Source organism: Chelonia mydas, chromosome 14 (genome assembly GCF_015237465.2).
Source record: "Chelonia mydas isolate rCheMyd1 chromosome 14, rCheMyd1.pri.v2, whole genome shotgun sequence".
Lineage (NCBI taxonomy): Eukaryota > Metazoa > Chordata > Testudines > Cheloniidae > Chelonia > Chelonia mydas.
The window spans coordinates 41,547,047-41,563,209 of NC_051254.2; the positions used below are offsets into that span (position 1 = coordinate 41,547,047).

Genomic DNA, 16,163 nt, shown 5'->3' on the forward strand with positions numbered 1-16,163 from the left:
TGAGTGGGGGGGGACCCTGGGACTAAACCCCCTATTACATGAGTGACTAGAAACAATTATAGGTGTTACGGGTGTGGGGAGTTGGGGCATATAGCAGCCCAGTGCCCCAATGTCTTAGAGCCCATGCAGTGTAACCTGGGGGACAGAGCAGACCCATGCAGCCTACTCAATCTTGTAGGGGTCACAGTCACCCCACATAAATATACAAGGCAGGTAAAGTTGGATGGGGTCGAAACCATGGTACTCAGACTCAGGGAGTGCTATCACCCTAATTTCAGGTAAACTAGTGAAGCGCGGCCAGTTAATGCAGGCTAAGCGTACAGGGGTAACATGTGTCCATGGGAGGGGAGAAGGGCCACATGGAGGGTCGCAGTGAGCCTCTGAGGCTAGCATAAACCTCCTGGAAGCACGGGACCCACAGGGACAAGGTAGGAGCTTTGCCACACTGTGTTAATCTCTCTGAATCTCCCACTCTTTCCCTATGGGCCCAGTTCTCAGAAATAGACACTTTAAGCTGAGGCACCAAATGGAAATTTGGCCAACACACAAGAGATGGGTTGAAAATCCTCCCATTGTTTGCCTACAGGCAAGTGTGCAGCAGTCACATGTGAATGATGCAAGCATGGAAGGACAAACTGATTCTAAGTTTCATGAAGGAAAGATGCCATGGTCATGCCTAGTGAGGCCATCTCCTTACCACAGTCCTTGCATTTCACAGCATCCAAGCATGGTTCTTGCAACTTGTTGCATCCACGCATGGTCCTTCCATCTTGCAGCGTCCATTCATGAATTCCATTCATGGCCCGGTGTCAATAAAAATGTAGCACTAGGCAACACTGATAGAGTACATGACTAATGGGTGAACTGACCGATCTCAGAAAGTAGTTGTCAAAGGGGAATCATCATTCAATGGACGTGTTTGTAGGCCTGATGTGGATTCAACCATTTTCATCAACGATCTGGAAGGCAACCTAAAATCCTTGCTGCGACCATTTGTGGAAGACCCAAAGATTGGTGGAACGGTAATTAAATGGCAGCCGAACAGAGCACTCTTGTTAACGTGGTGAGCTGGGCCCATTCAAACAAAATGTGCGTCAGAACTGCCAAATGCAAGATCAGACATGTAGGACCAAAGATTGCAGGTCAGACCTACGGAATGGAGGACTGTCTCCAGGAGAGCAGTGACCCAGAAAAGGACTTACGGGTCATAATGGATGAACAGCTGAATGTGATGTCCCAATGTGATGCTGTGGCCAAAAGGATGATCCTTGGATGTGTAAAGATGGGAGAAGTGAGCAGGAGCTGGGAGGTGATTTTGTAGCAGTAGGATTTTATGTTTGTATTTTATATAATTTAGAATGAAGGATAAAGCATAATAATATAGTATGTATTAAATGGATTGGTGTATGATTTGATCATATCCCGCCAGCCACCCTTTTTGAAGAGCAGAAAGGAATGGCCTAATGGGCCATCAGCCAGAATCTGTGTCTGGACTGATTTCAAGGCAGAAACAGATCCTCTGAGGGTCACCAATCTGCTGTAGGTTTAGCATTTTAAAATAAGTAAAGGAATGCCAGGATTGTTTCTTTTTTTTTTCTTTTTTTCTTGCATTGCAATTTGATGTTCCTGTTCAAAATGTTCTGTGTAAATTAATTGTGTTTCGTGTGTGAATGAGGAACATGTAGGTTAAGAGATAAGTGTGAAGGCCATCGCTGAACCAGATGGTCTAGGGAGGAGCTGGAGACAGACACAAGGGCACCAGGAGGCCTCAACACTCCCCTGTTGAAGCATCAGAGGAGGGCAGATTGACGACTCTAAAGATGAGACAGGCACCTATTAATGGGGACAAGATAGTGGTGATCAAAACCAGCATGGTATAACTCCCTGAGGAACTTGATGTAAAGACTGAGAAGGACAAGTTAAGAAAACAAGCACTTGTCAAACAAAAATTTATTACAGCATGACCGTGCAAAACTCATTGGTCCTAATGAAGGAAAAGCACTATATAAACAGGGGGCCTGGCCATGAAACTTTGGGTTCGTCCTGCCAAGACTTCCCCGGAGCACCGTGTCGCGACCGACGGAACCTGGCTCCTCCCTACCGGTGATCAACGTAGCTGGCCACTAGGTCGAGCCGGACTCTGGACTGGTAACTATAACACTGACCGGTGGGACAGTGTGTGTGTGTGTGTGTGGTGTGATTGAATGCATATGCTAATTGTTGTATCTTCAATAAACGCAGCGTATTGCCTTTTCCCCTGAGAAAGATCCTGTGTGCTTCTTATAAGCGTAACATGCCAAGGTCCTCCCGTGCGCAGAGACCCCATGGCATTTATTTTAGAACAGGAAGCCCTAAGAGCTGGGAATTTGCCCCAGATATGTGGGTTCGAAAGGAGAGAGATTGATGCAAAATGTTATAATGAACCAGTGTGTGTGTGTAGGGGTGAGAGACGGAGCAGAACTCCTGTGTGTGTGCGTGCGTGTGTGTGTCCTGTGTGTAGACCCTCTAGTCTAATGAACAGAATAGGAATCTACAAAAAGTGCACCATAGTCCTGTCTACTGCTCATGGCGCTGAGAGATTCTCCTGGCTCCAGGGGTCGGTTCTCCAGTAACAGGCCTCCTTCCCCCAGGGTTGCTGTGACGTTCTGAGCGGCTGGTGGATCAATATAGCCCTGACCGCCAGAGCTTTCTTAGAATAAGGTTGTTTTTTTTTAAAAGGACTCTCAGTCATCAATGTTCCCTTGAATTTTTTCCATCCATGTGCGGAATACATTGTGTTATGTGCACCAAGGCATGGGCGGATGTGCACCACCAGTAGACACAAAAAACCTAGATATAATATTTATATATATCTGAAAAATGTCTAGATGGATAATTACTCCAGCCAGGCCAGGTTAGGCATTTTAGAACTCACTACTCAAAGAATTAAATGTAAGCGTAAGAGAGAAATAAAAATGATGAAATGCACAGAGCAGTCAAAACACCAAAACAACACCTTGAAAGAATAAAATTACTGAGAATAGAGGTGTATTGCCGGAAGTACTAAGCAGTAACAACAACAACACAAGTGTGTTGGGAGCTGAGCGTGAAAGGGACTCTGTGTGTCTGTGGTTATCAGCTTTCAGGAGGCCCGTGGGCTGTAGGGAGCTGTCTCCTGCTGAGTTGATTGGTTACTGCTCTGGGTGTTCGTGGGTGGGTAAAGAACTCTTCGTAGGGTGACGCTGCTTCTAGTTACGCTTCTCAAATCTGTGCTTTAGCTTAGCTCACGAGCAGTGATGCAAATCTACGGCCATTGGAGCAGACTCAAGAGAGGAAACATACACCAGTACCAGGCCGCCGCAGCAACTGCATATAAAGAGAAAAGGGATGAGAACCGACGCAAGGTTGGCTCCTGAAACGAAACCTGCAAAGTCCTTAATGGTGTCTAGCTATCCTCAAGTTCTCTCTTTTGTCTGGGCTTGCTGAGGCCACCTGGGCTAAGTCACAAAGTATTTACCCAGGGTGTCATTTAAATGGTCATCAGTAGGCTTCAGAGTGAACATGGCATTGGCAAGGAGGACATCATATCCCTTGGGACTATGGGGGCAGGAGACAATATTCTTCCTCTGGCTGATGTTACTTCTTCCCAGAGACTCAGGCCCAGCTGTTATCTTCCCCTAGAGCGGATGCCACATATAGATGCAGGGGAAAATCCAGACGGGGTGACCTCGGTTTATTTATGGCTTTCGGCAAATCTCTCACACTGTGTGGAATAGTCCCTGCCCCAGCTGAGATCAGGGCCCCGTTGTGCCGGGCGCTGCACAGACACACAGCGAGAGACAGTCCCTGCCCCAGCTGAGATCAGGGCCCCGTTGTGCCAGGCACTGCCCAGACACACAGCGAGAGACGGTCCCTGTCCCAGCTGAGATCAGGGCCCCGTTGTGCCAGGCGCTGCACACAGACATGGTGTAAATTGCCCCAGTCTGAACAGATAAAGGAAGGATTCCTCTCCTCACTTTACAGCTGGAGGGAACTGCAGCCTAGAGAGATTAAGTGATTTACCCCAGATCAGAGAAGGTGCCTATAAGAGAGATGGGCTTGACCCAAGTGTCTTCATTACAAAGCCAGCCTTTCTCTCTCCCGACCCCCTCCCTCCCTCCCGAGCCTGCTCCGTTAGCTTGCACTCACCCTTTTGATAAGCGCTGCTTTGGGATCGGCTACCGGAAGAGTCTGGAAAAGACGAGAAGGAGCACAGGTGTCTCAGGGAGCGTCCGATCATGAGGAGCGATCCCACCGACTAAGACCGAACGACTCCCCAGTCAGGTCATTGGGTTCCCGGCGTGTCTCGGACAGGAGGGGGGGCTATGGAAGAGCACAGGGTTGCCCTGCCTAGCGCAAGGCATGGCTTGGGGGCTGGTCAGCGCCGCACAGCGCTGCAGGGGAGAGCGGGGCAGATGGGGGCGTTAGATGGGCAGAAAGAATTAAAGGGTTTCATGAGCCGTACAAGCCCTCCGTGTTGCACAGAACGCACAACACAAGTGGAGCGAATACGGCAAGGCCGTGGCCGATTGCCGCATGGGCTAACAGGGCCTGTGCCCAGGGGACAATTTGGGGCCCCGGAAAAATCTCCCTCTGCCATTGAGGCCCACTGGGGCTGTGATGGGGGCACAGAGCTCCTCAGGTCTTGGGGCCACAGTGTGGGGTTGGGGGGCGGAGATCTGGAAAGGAGTGACCTGGGGGGTGGGGTCTCGGGGAAGGGGCAGGATGGGGCAGGGCTGTGGGTGGAGCAGAGATGGAGTCATGGGGAATAGGGTGGGGCAGTGGGAGGAGCCACGAATTGAAGGGGCGGGATGGGGTGGGGCAGTGGGCAGGGCCACAGGGGAAGGGAGGGGAAGGATGGGGTGGCCGCAGGTAGAATGGGATGGGACAGTGGGCGGGGTCACAGGTGGAAGGGGGTGGGGCCATGGGTGGGGCCACCGTTAGAAGGCGTAGAAGGGGGGCGGGATGGCAGGCTGAAGAGGTAGGAGGGGTGGGGAGGTGGGCGGGGTGGCAAGAGGAAGGGGCAGGATGGGGTGGGGCAGTGGGCGGGGCCGCAGGTAGAAGGGGCGGGGCGGGGGAGGGATGGCAGGTGGAAGGGGTGGGACGGGGCCATGGTTCCGGTGTTGGGAGCTCCCCACTTGCTCCAGCCCAGGGCCCCAGGAAACCTTAATCCGTCTCTGAGCAAGGGTGTCCTGACCCATAGAAAAACAATGGCTGGACACAGTTTGGTATGCCGCTGCGGGCTCACTGGAAGATTTTCATCCCCTAGTTGAAAGGGAAAATTCACACACCCCCCAGCACCCACCCCAAGGATTAAACGGGGACACAGAGTCCCACAGGCAGAACTTACCCACCACTGTCAGCGCTATCTGAGCCAGACACTTTCCATTGCGGTCTTGAAATACATAATTCCCACCAGCCCCTTGGCTCGCTTTCTCCACCACGACGGTGCCATTGGAGACCAAGACTTGCTCCTTGAAGTAGCTCTTGAAATACGTCGGGCCCCCGATACCGAAGCTGTAGATGAGATCCCACTTCGAAGTTGACCCATTTTGCTTGCAGAGATCCAGGGTGGTTTCAGGTGCGTTAAGTGGGATGTTTACTGAGCCCCCTTTGCAGACACGGCTGGACACAAGTGGGCAATCTCCAGGGCCTACACAGAAAAGCAAACACAGAGTTTGGATTGCTTGGGTAAAGCAGAAACAGCCTGTAGGGAGTTGGGGGCAGCAGGAACATAGACGAGAACATGGTATAACAATTAGGGCACTGAACCGGGAGTCAGGACTCCTGGGTTCTCTCCCTGGCTCTGGGAGGGGAGCGGGATCTAGTGGGTTAGAGCAGGGAGGGCTGGGAGTCAGAACTCCTGGGTTCTCTCCCTGGCTCTGGGAGGGGAGTGGGGTCTAGTGGGTTAGAGCAGGGGGGGCTGGGAGTCAGGACTCCTGGGTTCTCTCCCTGGCTCTGGGAGGGGAGCGGGGGCTAGTGGGTTAGAGCGGTGGGGCTGGGAGTCAGGACTCCTGGGTTCTCTCCCTGGCTCTGGGAGGGGAGTGGGGTCTAGTGGGTTAGAGCAGGGGGTGCTGGGAGTCAGGACTCCTGGGTTCTCTCCCTGGCTCTGGGAGGGGAGTGGGGGCTAGTGGGTTAGAGCAGGGGGGGCTGGGAGTCAGGACTCCTGGGCTCTGTGGACTCTAGGTGCTGACTTCGTGGGTGCTCCGGGGTTGAAGCACCCACAGAAAACATCAGCCACAGTTGATTGGTGGGGCTGCAGATCAGCTGTTCGGCTGATCTGCGGCTGGGGGAGGCACTTGGGGGAGGGCAGAAAGCAGTGAGCGGGGGTCTCGAGGGAGGGGTGGGAGTGGGGGCAGGATGAGGCAGAGTGAGGGCAGGGCCTCAGGGGGAGGGAGCAGAAGGGGTGGAGCGAGGGTGGGCCCTTGGTGGAGGGGGTGGATCAGGCCAGGAAGAGGCAGAGCAAAGGTGGGGCATCAGGGAAAGGGGCAAAGTGGGAGTCGGGTCTTGGGGCAGAGCAGGGTGGAACACCCCCGGGGGGAGGGATAGCTCAGTGGTTTGAGCATTGGCCTGCTAAACCCAGGGTTGTGAGTTCAAGCCCTGAGGGGGCCATTTAGGGATCTGGGGCAAAAATTGGGGATTGGCCCGGCTTTGAGCAGGGGGTTGGACTAGGTGACCTCCTAAGATCCCTTCCAACCCTGATAGTCTATGATCATAAAAATCAGTGCCTAGGCTGTGGACTCAAGGGATCAGCGTTGTACCGGGCTTCGTCCTTACTTGGCGCCTTCTCTGGACATTGGTTGCCAGAGATGGCACTGTAAATCAGCCCGCTGAGCAGCAAACCCCAGGGGATTGTCATCCGGAAGCGCCCCGGCTGTGCGTCCCTGTGCACGGGAGCCATAGCAGGGGATGAAAGGGCTGGAGTCCTTGAACTGGATAAGCCCAGCCTGTGACAGGAGAACAACAAAAATCCCGTTAGACGCTAGAAGGAGTGCGACAGGCTAGATGGAGAGAGAGACTGAACACAGAAATTGGACGTCTTACCGGAGACATGGAAAGTCAGAGAAAGCAAGCCACGTTACTGGGGATGTTTGCAGGCGAAATGTGTGTCATAATGCAGATGATAAAGTATCGTTTCTACTTATGGGAGATTGAGTAACTCTAGATTTGTGCCAGGGTAAATAAGATCGGCATCCAGCCCTGATTCAGTTAACTCCACCGGGGTCACTCTGCGTTTACCGGGGGGGGGCTCACTGAGTTAAGAATCCAGCCCTGACCCCCACTGACTGCCATGGGGTCACGCTGGGTTCTGTGTTAGGGTTGGTTTAAATGTTTCCATCAAAACTGGCTTTCAAGGGAATATTGGATTTTCATCAGAATGGATTTTTTGCAGTTTGTTTGCCCTAAAAAATGTTGACTTTTAATTCAGAAAAGCAAAATATTTTCAGTTGCCCAAAACCAGATTCCCCCCCATATACACATTTTTTGGATTTTCAACAAAGTCAACATTTTCCATGTTGCGGGGAAGGGGAAGCCACTTCCTGACCAGTTCTAATTTACATCAGTTACAGTCCTGTTTTAAAACTCCCAAGCCATGGCGGGGTTGGACCACCTCCCTGGGGGTGTGAGGCGTCTGAGAAGGAAGTTGGAAAAGAAATCTTTCAGCGGTGTCGTGGCCCTGCCCCGTTCAGTTACAGGCAGAGAAAGCTCCCAGTCCATACCTGAGACATCGCAGGAGACTTCCAGTAAAACCAGGGAAGATCAGCTATTCATGAGGCTTTGAGATCTCCTGATGGAAAGCGCTAGGCATGTTTATTGGCGTCAGTAACACCTGCTGAGGATCCAGCCACTGGATTTGGGAGCTGCACGTCCTGGCTGCTTGTGCCATCCCATGATCAGAGGTGGAATAAGGTTTCCTGGGGCCCGGGGCTGGAGCAAGTTGCCGGAGGGCGGGGGGTGGAGCCTGGCCCCAGAACCGTGGCCCCACCCCAGCCCTTCCATCTGTGGCCCTGCCCCCATTCCATCCCATGCTGTCCCTTCCCCACAGCCCTGCCCCCAGGCCACTCATGGCCCCACCACATTCTTCCCCTTCCCCCGCGGCCCCGCCCCACTCGCTCCTTTCTGCCCTGCACCCACCCCGCTATGGCCCCAGGACTGGCAATCTGCCACTGCCCGTCCTCTGCATTTTTCTTCCACCCCGAGCCTCCCACGACTTTCCACTTCCAGCTCCACACTTCACTACCTCCCACGTGGTTTTCCCCTAAGATCCTTGTCCCACCCTCGTCTTATGTCCCCCCCCACCCCCCGGCAGCTCTGGGGATGGAGGAGAGAAAAGGAGCGTGGGACAGAGAATCAGGGGTCGTTCGGTGACGGGGTCCCTTACCTGTGTTTAGCTCCCTTGATGTTAACGTTCCTTGTTTGAACAGGGAAGCTGGAAAGGAGCAGCTGCTCGGCTGCAAATATCAACAAATATGGAAAAGGAAACTACTCTTGTGTGACTCTGTACTTTCTCACTGCTGACATCAGCCAAGCTGAGAGATTCAGAGATTTCTAAGTCTCAGGAGACTCCTGAGATCATTGGACTTCCTACAATTAATTCCTGTTTGAACTAGAGGAAAAAAAGATCCAATCTTAATCGTAAAATTGCCGGTGGTGGAGAATCCACCCTGACTCCTGGGTAAATGGTTGCGATGGTTAATTACCCTCGCTGTTAAAAATGTACACCGTACTTCCAATCTGAATTGGTCTAGCTTCAACTTTCAGCCCTTGGATCGTGCTAGACCTTTCTGTGCTAGACTGACTGATTGTCAAATATTTGTCCCCCTATATAGGTACTTATAGCCTGGGATCAAGCCACCCCTTACCCTTCTCTTTGTTAACCTCACCCCATCTCGGTGATGTGAACTGGGGAGGAGGTAACTCTGTGCATCCCACTAAATAACAGCGCCTACCAGGAGAAGAGCTCAGACTGGAGAGGATCGATCCCAAAACCACTATCCTCAGAGCAGGAGGTTGGTGCGGTGGGGGGGGATGTGCCTTTATGGGCTGAGCTTCCCGGACAGAGAGTCTGAGAAGCACTTGTTGCTATCAGGGTGGAGAAACTTTGTACCCCACTCGTCTTAGCAAATGTTAGTAGGAGACCATTTGAAAAAAAAAAAAACAAGTGGGAATCTCTAGAGTTATGCAACAATAGAAACAGATCTGATGTATCTGCCAAGCTGGGAGCTACCGTTCCCGTCAGCTCCTCCCTCCTGACCTATGACCCTCCAAAACAGCCTAAGCACTCCATCAGTACAGAAGGGAGATGAAGGAGGCACCAAACAGCTCAGAAATATATTAATTACTTGGGATGGAGTTTAAGAACAAAACGGGGGAACCGGATGGGAACGCCGAGCAGAGAACCCTAGACAATTCCCGCTGCTTTCCAAAGCCACATCCATGGATGCTGCTCAGAGGAGCTCTGTCTGGATGTTTGCGGGGACCACCGTCACAGAGAGTGCCCCAGGAATTCCCACTGCTCTTTCCTGGCCTGTTTGAAACCCAAGACAGTGGGAGGAGCCCACCAGAGCTCAAGGCCCGCCCCTTTTGATGGGGCGGGGCTACAGGCCATAGGCGATGACTGTGTGGGACAAAGAGAAAAGGGAATGGGAGAGTTCAAAACTAGGCACTGGACAATGAGTGCCGAGCAAAGTATCCCGGACACAGCACCTATTGCTCTGTGGAGTCCAAGGAGTCAGCGAGTCCCACCCAGAGTTCAAAGGGGAAATCTTAGAGAATGCAAAAGGCCCAGCTGTCTAGATACCAGGGCCAGGACGTAGAGGTGGGTGGGCGTTTCCCTTGGAGGTGGGCGTTTGCAGGCTTCCCGGTGCTGGGGAGAAGGAGAAGTGGATTGGAGGGGGTGAGCAGGTGGGCTGCAAGCCAAACCCAGGACAGAGGCTGCTGACAAAAGAGAAAGAGGAAAAAGAAAGGGCTGGGTCAAGAAGGGGCTAAGATGGAGTATTCTGATTGCGCGTTTGACCGTTTGGATTTGTACTCCAGAAAGGATGGGCTTTTTGTCAGGTAGGCCTTGTCTACACTTGAAAATGTACTGAAATAACTACTCTAGAATAGTGATTCTGGACTGGCTGATTCGATAGCATCCCCTGGGCAGCAGGTTTTATTCTGGAGCAAGAGTGTCTACATGGGGGGTTTATACCAAAATAGCTATTCTGGAACACTATGTGGGTAAACTTCCAAGGGCAGACAAGCCCTTAGCAAGAGGCTTATGGCCTAAAAGTGCTGGGACCTGATAGACCCATCTCAAGGGAAACTGAGGCAACGGGTAGGCCTGAAGCCAGCTGGGGGAAGGTCCCTCTTCCAGTTTCCTTAAAGGAAAGTGGGAGTAAATAATATATGGGTAGCAACTCAGGAGACCTGGCTCCTATTCCTGGCTCTGCCATTGGCCTGCTGGGTGACTGTGGGCAAGTCACAGTTCACACTCTCTGCGTCAGTTTCCCCTCTGGGGGTAACGATACTGATTTCCTTTGTAAAGCGCTTTGAGATGTACTGATGAAAAGGCTAGATATGAGCGAGAGATTATTATTATTGTTATTGTGCTAAGGAAAAATTTCATTTAATCCACAGCCTGAGGATGTGAACATGAAATTAACTAGGCCACGGTCATTCATAACGACTGCTGTCAGGCACTCACCCCGAACAATCACCCAAATAAATCAACAATTAGAAGCCGTCGGATTGTGAAAGTAAGAGTCACGAGCTCAAAATAAAATACACAGTCAATGACAGCAAAGCACAACACAGGAATTAGTCACTGGGATGCGTTAGGTTATAACCTGAAAGCAAAAAGTGAGTCATCATAATTAGGTCACAATATTGATCAAAAAGAGCAGGAACACATAGGTGCTGGGGTTAGGAGCTGAAACTGCTTTGAACTTGCTGTTTGAGGTCGATCGCAAATTGGAAGGTATTTTCAACGGGACTTAGGGATTTGCACCTCCAATTCCTATTGATTTTGGTAATCCAAATCCTCCCCCAGATGGCTTTGAACCTCTCTGCTAAAATCTCTCTGGATGTAACCACGATGAATGAAGAGAGCAACAGCGGCCGACGGACCAGCTGCTGCTAAGGGCACTTGCAAATATTTCCTACTTTGATCCTGAAAAAACAACAACCCGGGGTGAAATTCTGGTCTCATTGATATCAGCAGCAAAACTCCCATCATCTTGGATTTCTTGAGTGTGTAGAGAGCATAGGACAGTGTTTAATATGTTTGATTGAACTGGGGAAGACTTCTTCTTGGTTGAGGCTTAGAGGGGAAGGCTTTTAAACTACTGGCCCTTGATGGGATCTGCTGCATTTCAACAGCACCAAAAAACTGCTCTTCAGATGAATGATTGTGGTAAACCTTTTGGATAAGAGATTTCCACCAATGATGACTTAGCACCATCCAGACAGACGGTGATGCCGTGTGAGGTAAGGAGAGATCACCCCAAAACAGCCATCAGTTTGTTTATTTATAGATACCATGGTCAGAAAGGACCATTATGTCCCAAGATTCTCCTCCTAGTCCCACCAGTGCCCCCAGCAAATCTAATAGCAAAAGGGAAAAAATAATCTGAATAAAACTAGATCTACTGCTATAAACAGACACAGTGAAGGGAAGCAAAGAGAAGCGATTGACCAAATCCAGCCTTTTACCTGAATTCAGCTTGTTACCTTGCACCAGTTGAATTCCAGCTGCGTGTGGATCAGCTTGTATCCGTGTCTTCCGTCCTTCAGACCCCTTTGTCAGCTGGAGATCCCATATACTCCAGTGGCTTGTCCAGCCTCTGTACCCTTGACTGGTCTGAATGTTACTGCCAACCAGAGCTTGAGAACTACTCGTATTAGTGACTCAGAAGGAAAATGAAACTGTTTTTTTTCCCCTTCTCTTCATGAGATACCTGGTTAGAATCATAGAATATCAGGGTTGGAAGGGACCTCAGGAGGTCATCTAGTCCAACCCCCTGCTCAAAGCAGGACCGATCCCCAATTAAATCATCCCAGCCAGGGCTTTGTCAAGCCTGACCTTAAAAACTTCTAAGGAAGGAGATTCCACCACCTCCCTAGGTAACGTATTCCAGTGTTTCACCACCCTCCTGGTGAAAAAGTTTTTCCTAATATCCAACCTAAACCTCCCCCACTGCAACTTGAGACCATTACTCCTTGTTCTGTCATCAGCTACCACTGAGAACAGTCTAGAGCCATCCTCTTTGGAACCCCCTTTCAGGTAGCTGAAAGCAGCTATCAAATCCCCCCTCATTCTTCTCTTCCGCAGACTAAACATCCCCAGTTCCCTCAGCCTCTCCTCATAACTCATGTGTTCCAGTGCCCTAATCATTTTTGTTGCCCTCTGCTGGACTCTTTCCAATTTTTCCACATCCTTCTTGCAGTGTGGGGCCCAAAACTGGATACAGCATTCCAGATGAGGCCTCACCAGTGTCGAATAGAGGTTAGATCTAATCCTCTAATCCAGTGTTAGATCTTTATGATGCTCATCCAAAGTGGCCTAAATTTTCACCAGAGTCTTTCCAAAGATATTGCAGACTCCGTGGCTACCTGGAACCTCAGAGGTAGCGTTTCTCTCTGCCCTGGACCTTGCTCCAGTGATCCGTGCCTTTGTCACCTCCAGATTAGTTCAACCACCAGAAGTCCAGTTGCAAAAGGCAGCTGGTGCAGAATACAGCAACCCGCTCGGGAAGGGAGTGAAGGAACGCATTGGGAGCGCGTGACAGCCGTGCTCTGGGAGATGCACTGGATGTTGACCAGGTTCGGGGAGGAGTTGAAGGTGCTGAGTTTGACCGAGAAAGCTCTAAAAGGCCCCAGGCTACAGCTAGCTGAAATGTTTTTGACTTGGAACTTTTTTCATTGAAAAATGCAGATTCGATGACATCAAAATGTTTTGCCCGTGGTCACGCAGGGCACCTGGGGCAGAGAATTAAACCCAAGTCTGTCTCCTAATCATTGGGCTTTTCTTCCTCTCTCTGGAGTACTAAGCCCTGCTTGGAGCCCTTGGGGGTTAATAAAATAATAATAATAATTAATAATTGACAATAATTTAAAAAATGAAACCCTCCTCCTAGGACCAGGATCTTGGGCTACCTCAAGGTGAAGGCAAATGGTCCAGTCCTTATGGGTCTGTTTACACTGCAATGTAAGCCTAGGGCTAGTAGAATGCAAGTGAGCAGACCCAGGGTTTGTTAAGCTAGGGCTTGAGCGTCTACACTCATTTGAAACCCCAGGTTAGGAATTGTTGAACCCTGGGTCCCAACTTGGGGCTCCAGCCCACTGCATTATGTCGGCCCAAGTTCAACCACCCATATCCCAGACTTCCTAGCGCCTTCCCAAAATCTGGTCGCGCTAGTCCTTTGTTCGTGGTGCTGTGTGGGAAAATTTGGCTGTCCACTAAACTTTGTCCAGAGGACAAAGAAAGTCAGCCCATGCGGTTGTGGGATACTTTTGGCAGACTCCTGGAGCGTGAGTCCAGTGGGTGTGTATCTATGCTGCAAAGGAATAGGCCTTGAGCCCTGGCTTGACTCAGGCTCAGACCTTCTGTCCCTGTGGGGCCCAGAGACCTTGGACCTGAGTCCTAGGTTGGTGCTATTTGTGTGTAGACGGAAGGGGGGTTAGGCTTGAGCCTGAGTTCGTGCTCCTGTCTTACATTGCAGTGTAGACATTGTTGCCGGCACCCAGTGCCGAGAGGCTAAACAACAGCAGGGGTTGGTTCGCTACCTTAATCACAACGGGGTGGAGAAGCAGACAAGTTTATTTGCAGCTGCAAAAAGGTACAGGGAGATTAGAATCTCAAATCCTGCACCCAGAGCAGGAAGTTACACAGGTTTTTATACATCCTTTTTCCCAGCATACTTATCCAATAGCAAGCTGCCCTAAGTATCCATATAGCCAGCCAATCCAGTTCCCAGCTAGTGCCCTTGTTCTCTGTATCATTTCTTAAACCATACATAAAGCTGCTTTATTCAGCATTGTTCTTCCATATCTGCCCTGTGTGGCCTTGCTTAGTTTCAGGCAGTCTGACTCTGCAACATATTGTTGCAAATCCTCAGCATAACTGCTGCGAGTGCCTCCAGGCTGGGGGGGCCAAGGACACTTGGGCCTCGTACGCATAACTGCTGCGAGTGCCTCCAGGCAAGTGGGGGGGGGGCAAGGACACCTGCGCCTAGTGCGAGGGGGCTTCATCGACACTCGTGGTCTTCCATCCCCTCGAGTTACCTAGTAGCCATACCCCGGTGTCCCCAACAACTCCCTCCTTTGAGAGCACTCAACAACCTTGGCTCTGAGTTTTCTCACTTGGGCTACTTATTTTTTTACAATAGGACTTTGCATAAGCACTTTGTGATAGCCCTGAAGAGAATGACTTATTAACTTTTGCAAAAGGGCCCTAACACATGATACTGCACAGCATAATACCAGTAATACAAGCAATACAGGAAAGAGAAGTTTCAACAGCAGGCTAAATAAACCACCGAGCCAAGACGACAAACCCCAGCCTGAAAACAAGGTTTGCAACCAATCGCTCTCGGGGGCAGTATAGGCAACCTGTGCTCCGGCTCGGGCATGGGCCTCAGCCTGTACCACCTTTTCATAGATCTCATAACTGCTATCATTTACATATACACACCATCGGGGGCCGATGAGGGCACAAACCCCTCCTTGGGATGCCAAGAGATAGTCCAAAGCCAGCCTGTTTTGGAGGGAAAACGTCCTGAGCTGCTGTACCTCTTTATTTAATGTTTTTACTGCTGATCCTAAATCACTAACCGAGTCCTCTAACTCTAAGGCCACTTTCTCAAGTACCATTTGCAACCTTACAGTATGGCGGCCTATGCATGCCATGGCTGGCCCGGAAAACAGTGGCGCTATTCCCAGTACAGAGCACCCTACAAGCTTCTCGGTTGTGAGGGAATTCTTCATATTGCCCTCCAAGGCCGTAGTCAGTCGCCGCAGGGTCTTTTCTCGTGACTCAACAGAGCTGTCTCGGGCATTTCTAATCTTTCCTTTGGGCAGTGTGGCAGTTATGGAAAGATGAGGAACTCCATGAGCTATATAACAGCTACCTGTCCAGTTGGCTGGCAGCACCTTGTAAGCCTTTCGGCCACATACAAAATAGTGACCCTGTAGGGCCCAGTAAGGACTGTTTCTTAAGGGGATTCCTGGGATATTTAAGGCTGCTTTGGCTGCTTTTCCAAACAGTTCATATGCCCCTAAGGGGACATACCATCCTCCTGATTGGGTACAAGTGGGGGCGTTTCTAATTTGTGCCGTTCAAATTACACTCGCCATAGGGACCACTACAAACCCACCATTGGCTTGCTACATTGGAGATATTAACTGGACGGCAAGTTATATTTCCAAACCTTTCTTTTGTGGTAAGATTATTTGTAAGAGTTTCCCTAAAAGGGGAGGAACCATTACACCCACACTGTTGGCCTCCCCTCTTGGTCTTTATCCAATACCCATCAGCCCACTGTGTAATAACACAGGAGCTTTTTCCCACAGGACGCCCATAGTGATCAGATTGGTTTCGGGTAAAACATAACACTCCCTCAGTGAGTACTGCAACTGAATACGCCTGGTCCTGATAGGTGGCTTGCTGTAAAGAGGTCTTATTCCAGAACGGCGAGTCCGTTCTTTCCTGCTCTTTGGTGGCAGCTAATTCTGCTAGGGTCAGGGGCAGCATGTCAAGGGGCATTCCCATTTGGGGGGACAGTGGAGTCGGAGCACATACCCAGCAATCAGTCTGGTTTGTTAAAGTAGCAACAGGTTGTGCAAGCGAAACAAAGGAGTTATGCTCCCGATATGCACAGTTTGGAAATACCAATACAGAGAATAACGTTACCCAATTAATTATCACCAGAGTCTTCCCAACCCAGGGTCTCCAGTACCTGGGTGGGCCCATTTTAGCGTTAAGGTGCCCGCCATTTGTGTCTTTTAAACAGTAGCTTTAGCCCGAGATCGTCACTAGATGAAGAGTCAGCAGGTTGGATGGTCCACTGTTCTGCTGACGAGGGGGCGGGTACTGCCTTCAGACGAGAGTGATGGATCCAGTTCTTGTGTCCCTCGATCTTTGCCACTGTATGGGAGATCAG

General features: G+C 50.6%; 1 protein-coding gene across 3 annotated transcripts; it reads right to left on the reverse strand.

The window, feature by feature from the left end:
- Positions 1-1,243: 1,243 nt before the first annotated feature.
- Positions 1,244-11,878, reverse strand: LOC114020985. 3 transcript variants are annotated; one of them, XM_037914600.2, is made up of 5 exons: positions 11,734-11,878; positions 6,796-6,965; positions 5,369-5,671; positions 4,168-4,209; positions 1,244-3,345 (listed from the first exon to the last, which is right to left on the reverse strand). In XM_037914600.2, the coding sequence occupies exons 2-5, from the start codon at positions 6,917-6,919 to the stop codon at positions 3,284-3,286; spliced, it is 531 nt and encodes a 176-aa protein (XP_037770528.1). In that variant the 5' UTR covers positions 6,920-6,965; positions 11,734-11,878; the 3' UTR covers positions 1,244-3,283. The 3 variants fall into 3 exon arrangements, with proteins under 3 accessions (XP_037770528.1, XP_037770529.1, XP_043384931.1); XM_037914601.2 differs by lacking the exon at positions 11,734-11,878 and adding an exon at positions 7,740-7,939; XM_043528996.1 differs by lacking the exon at positions 11,734-11,878 and adding an exon at positions 8,402-8,562 and having other exon boundaries at positions 1,964-3,345.
- Positions 11,879-16,163: the final 4,285 nt, after the last annotated feature.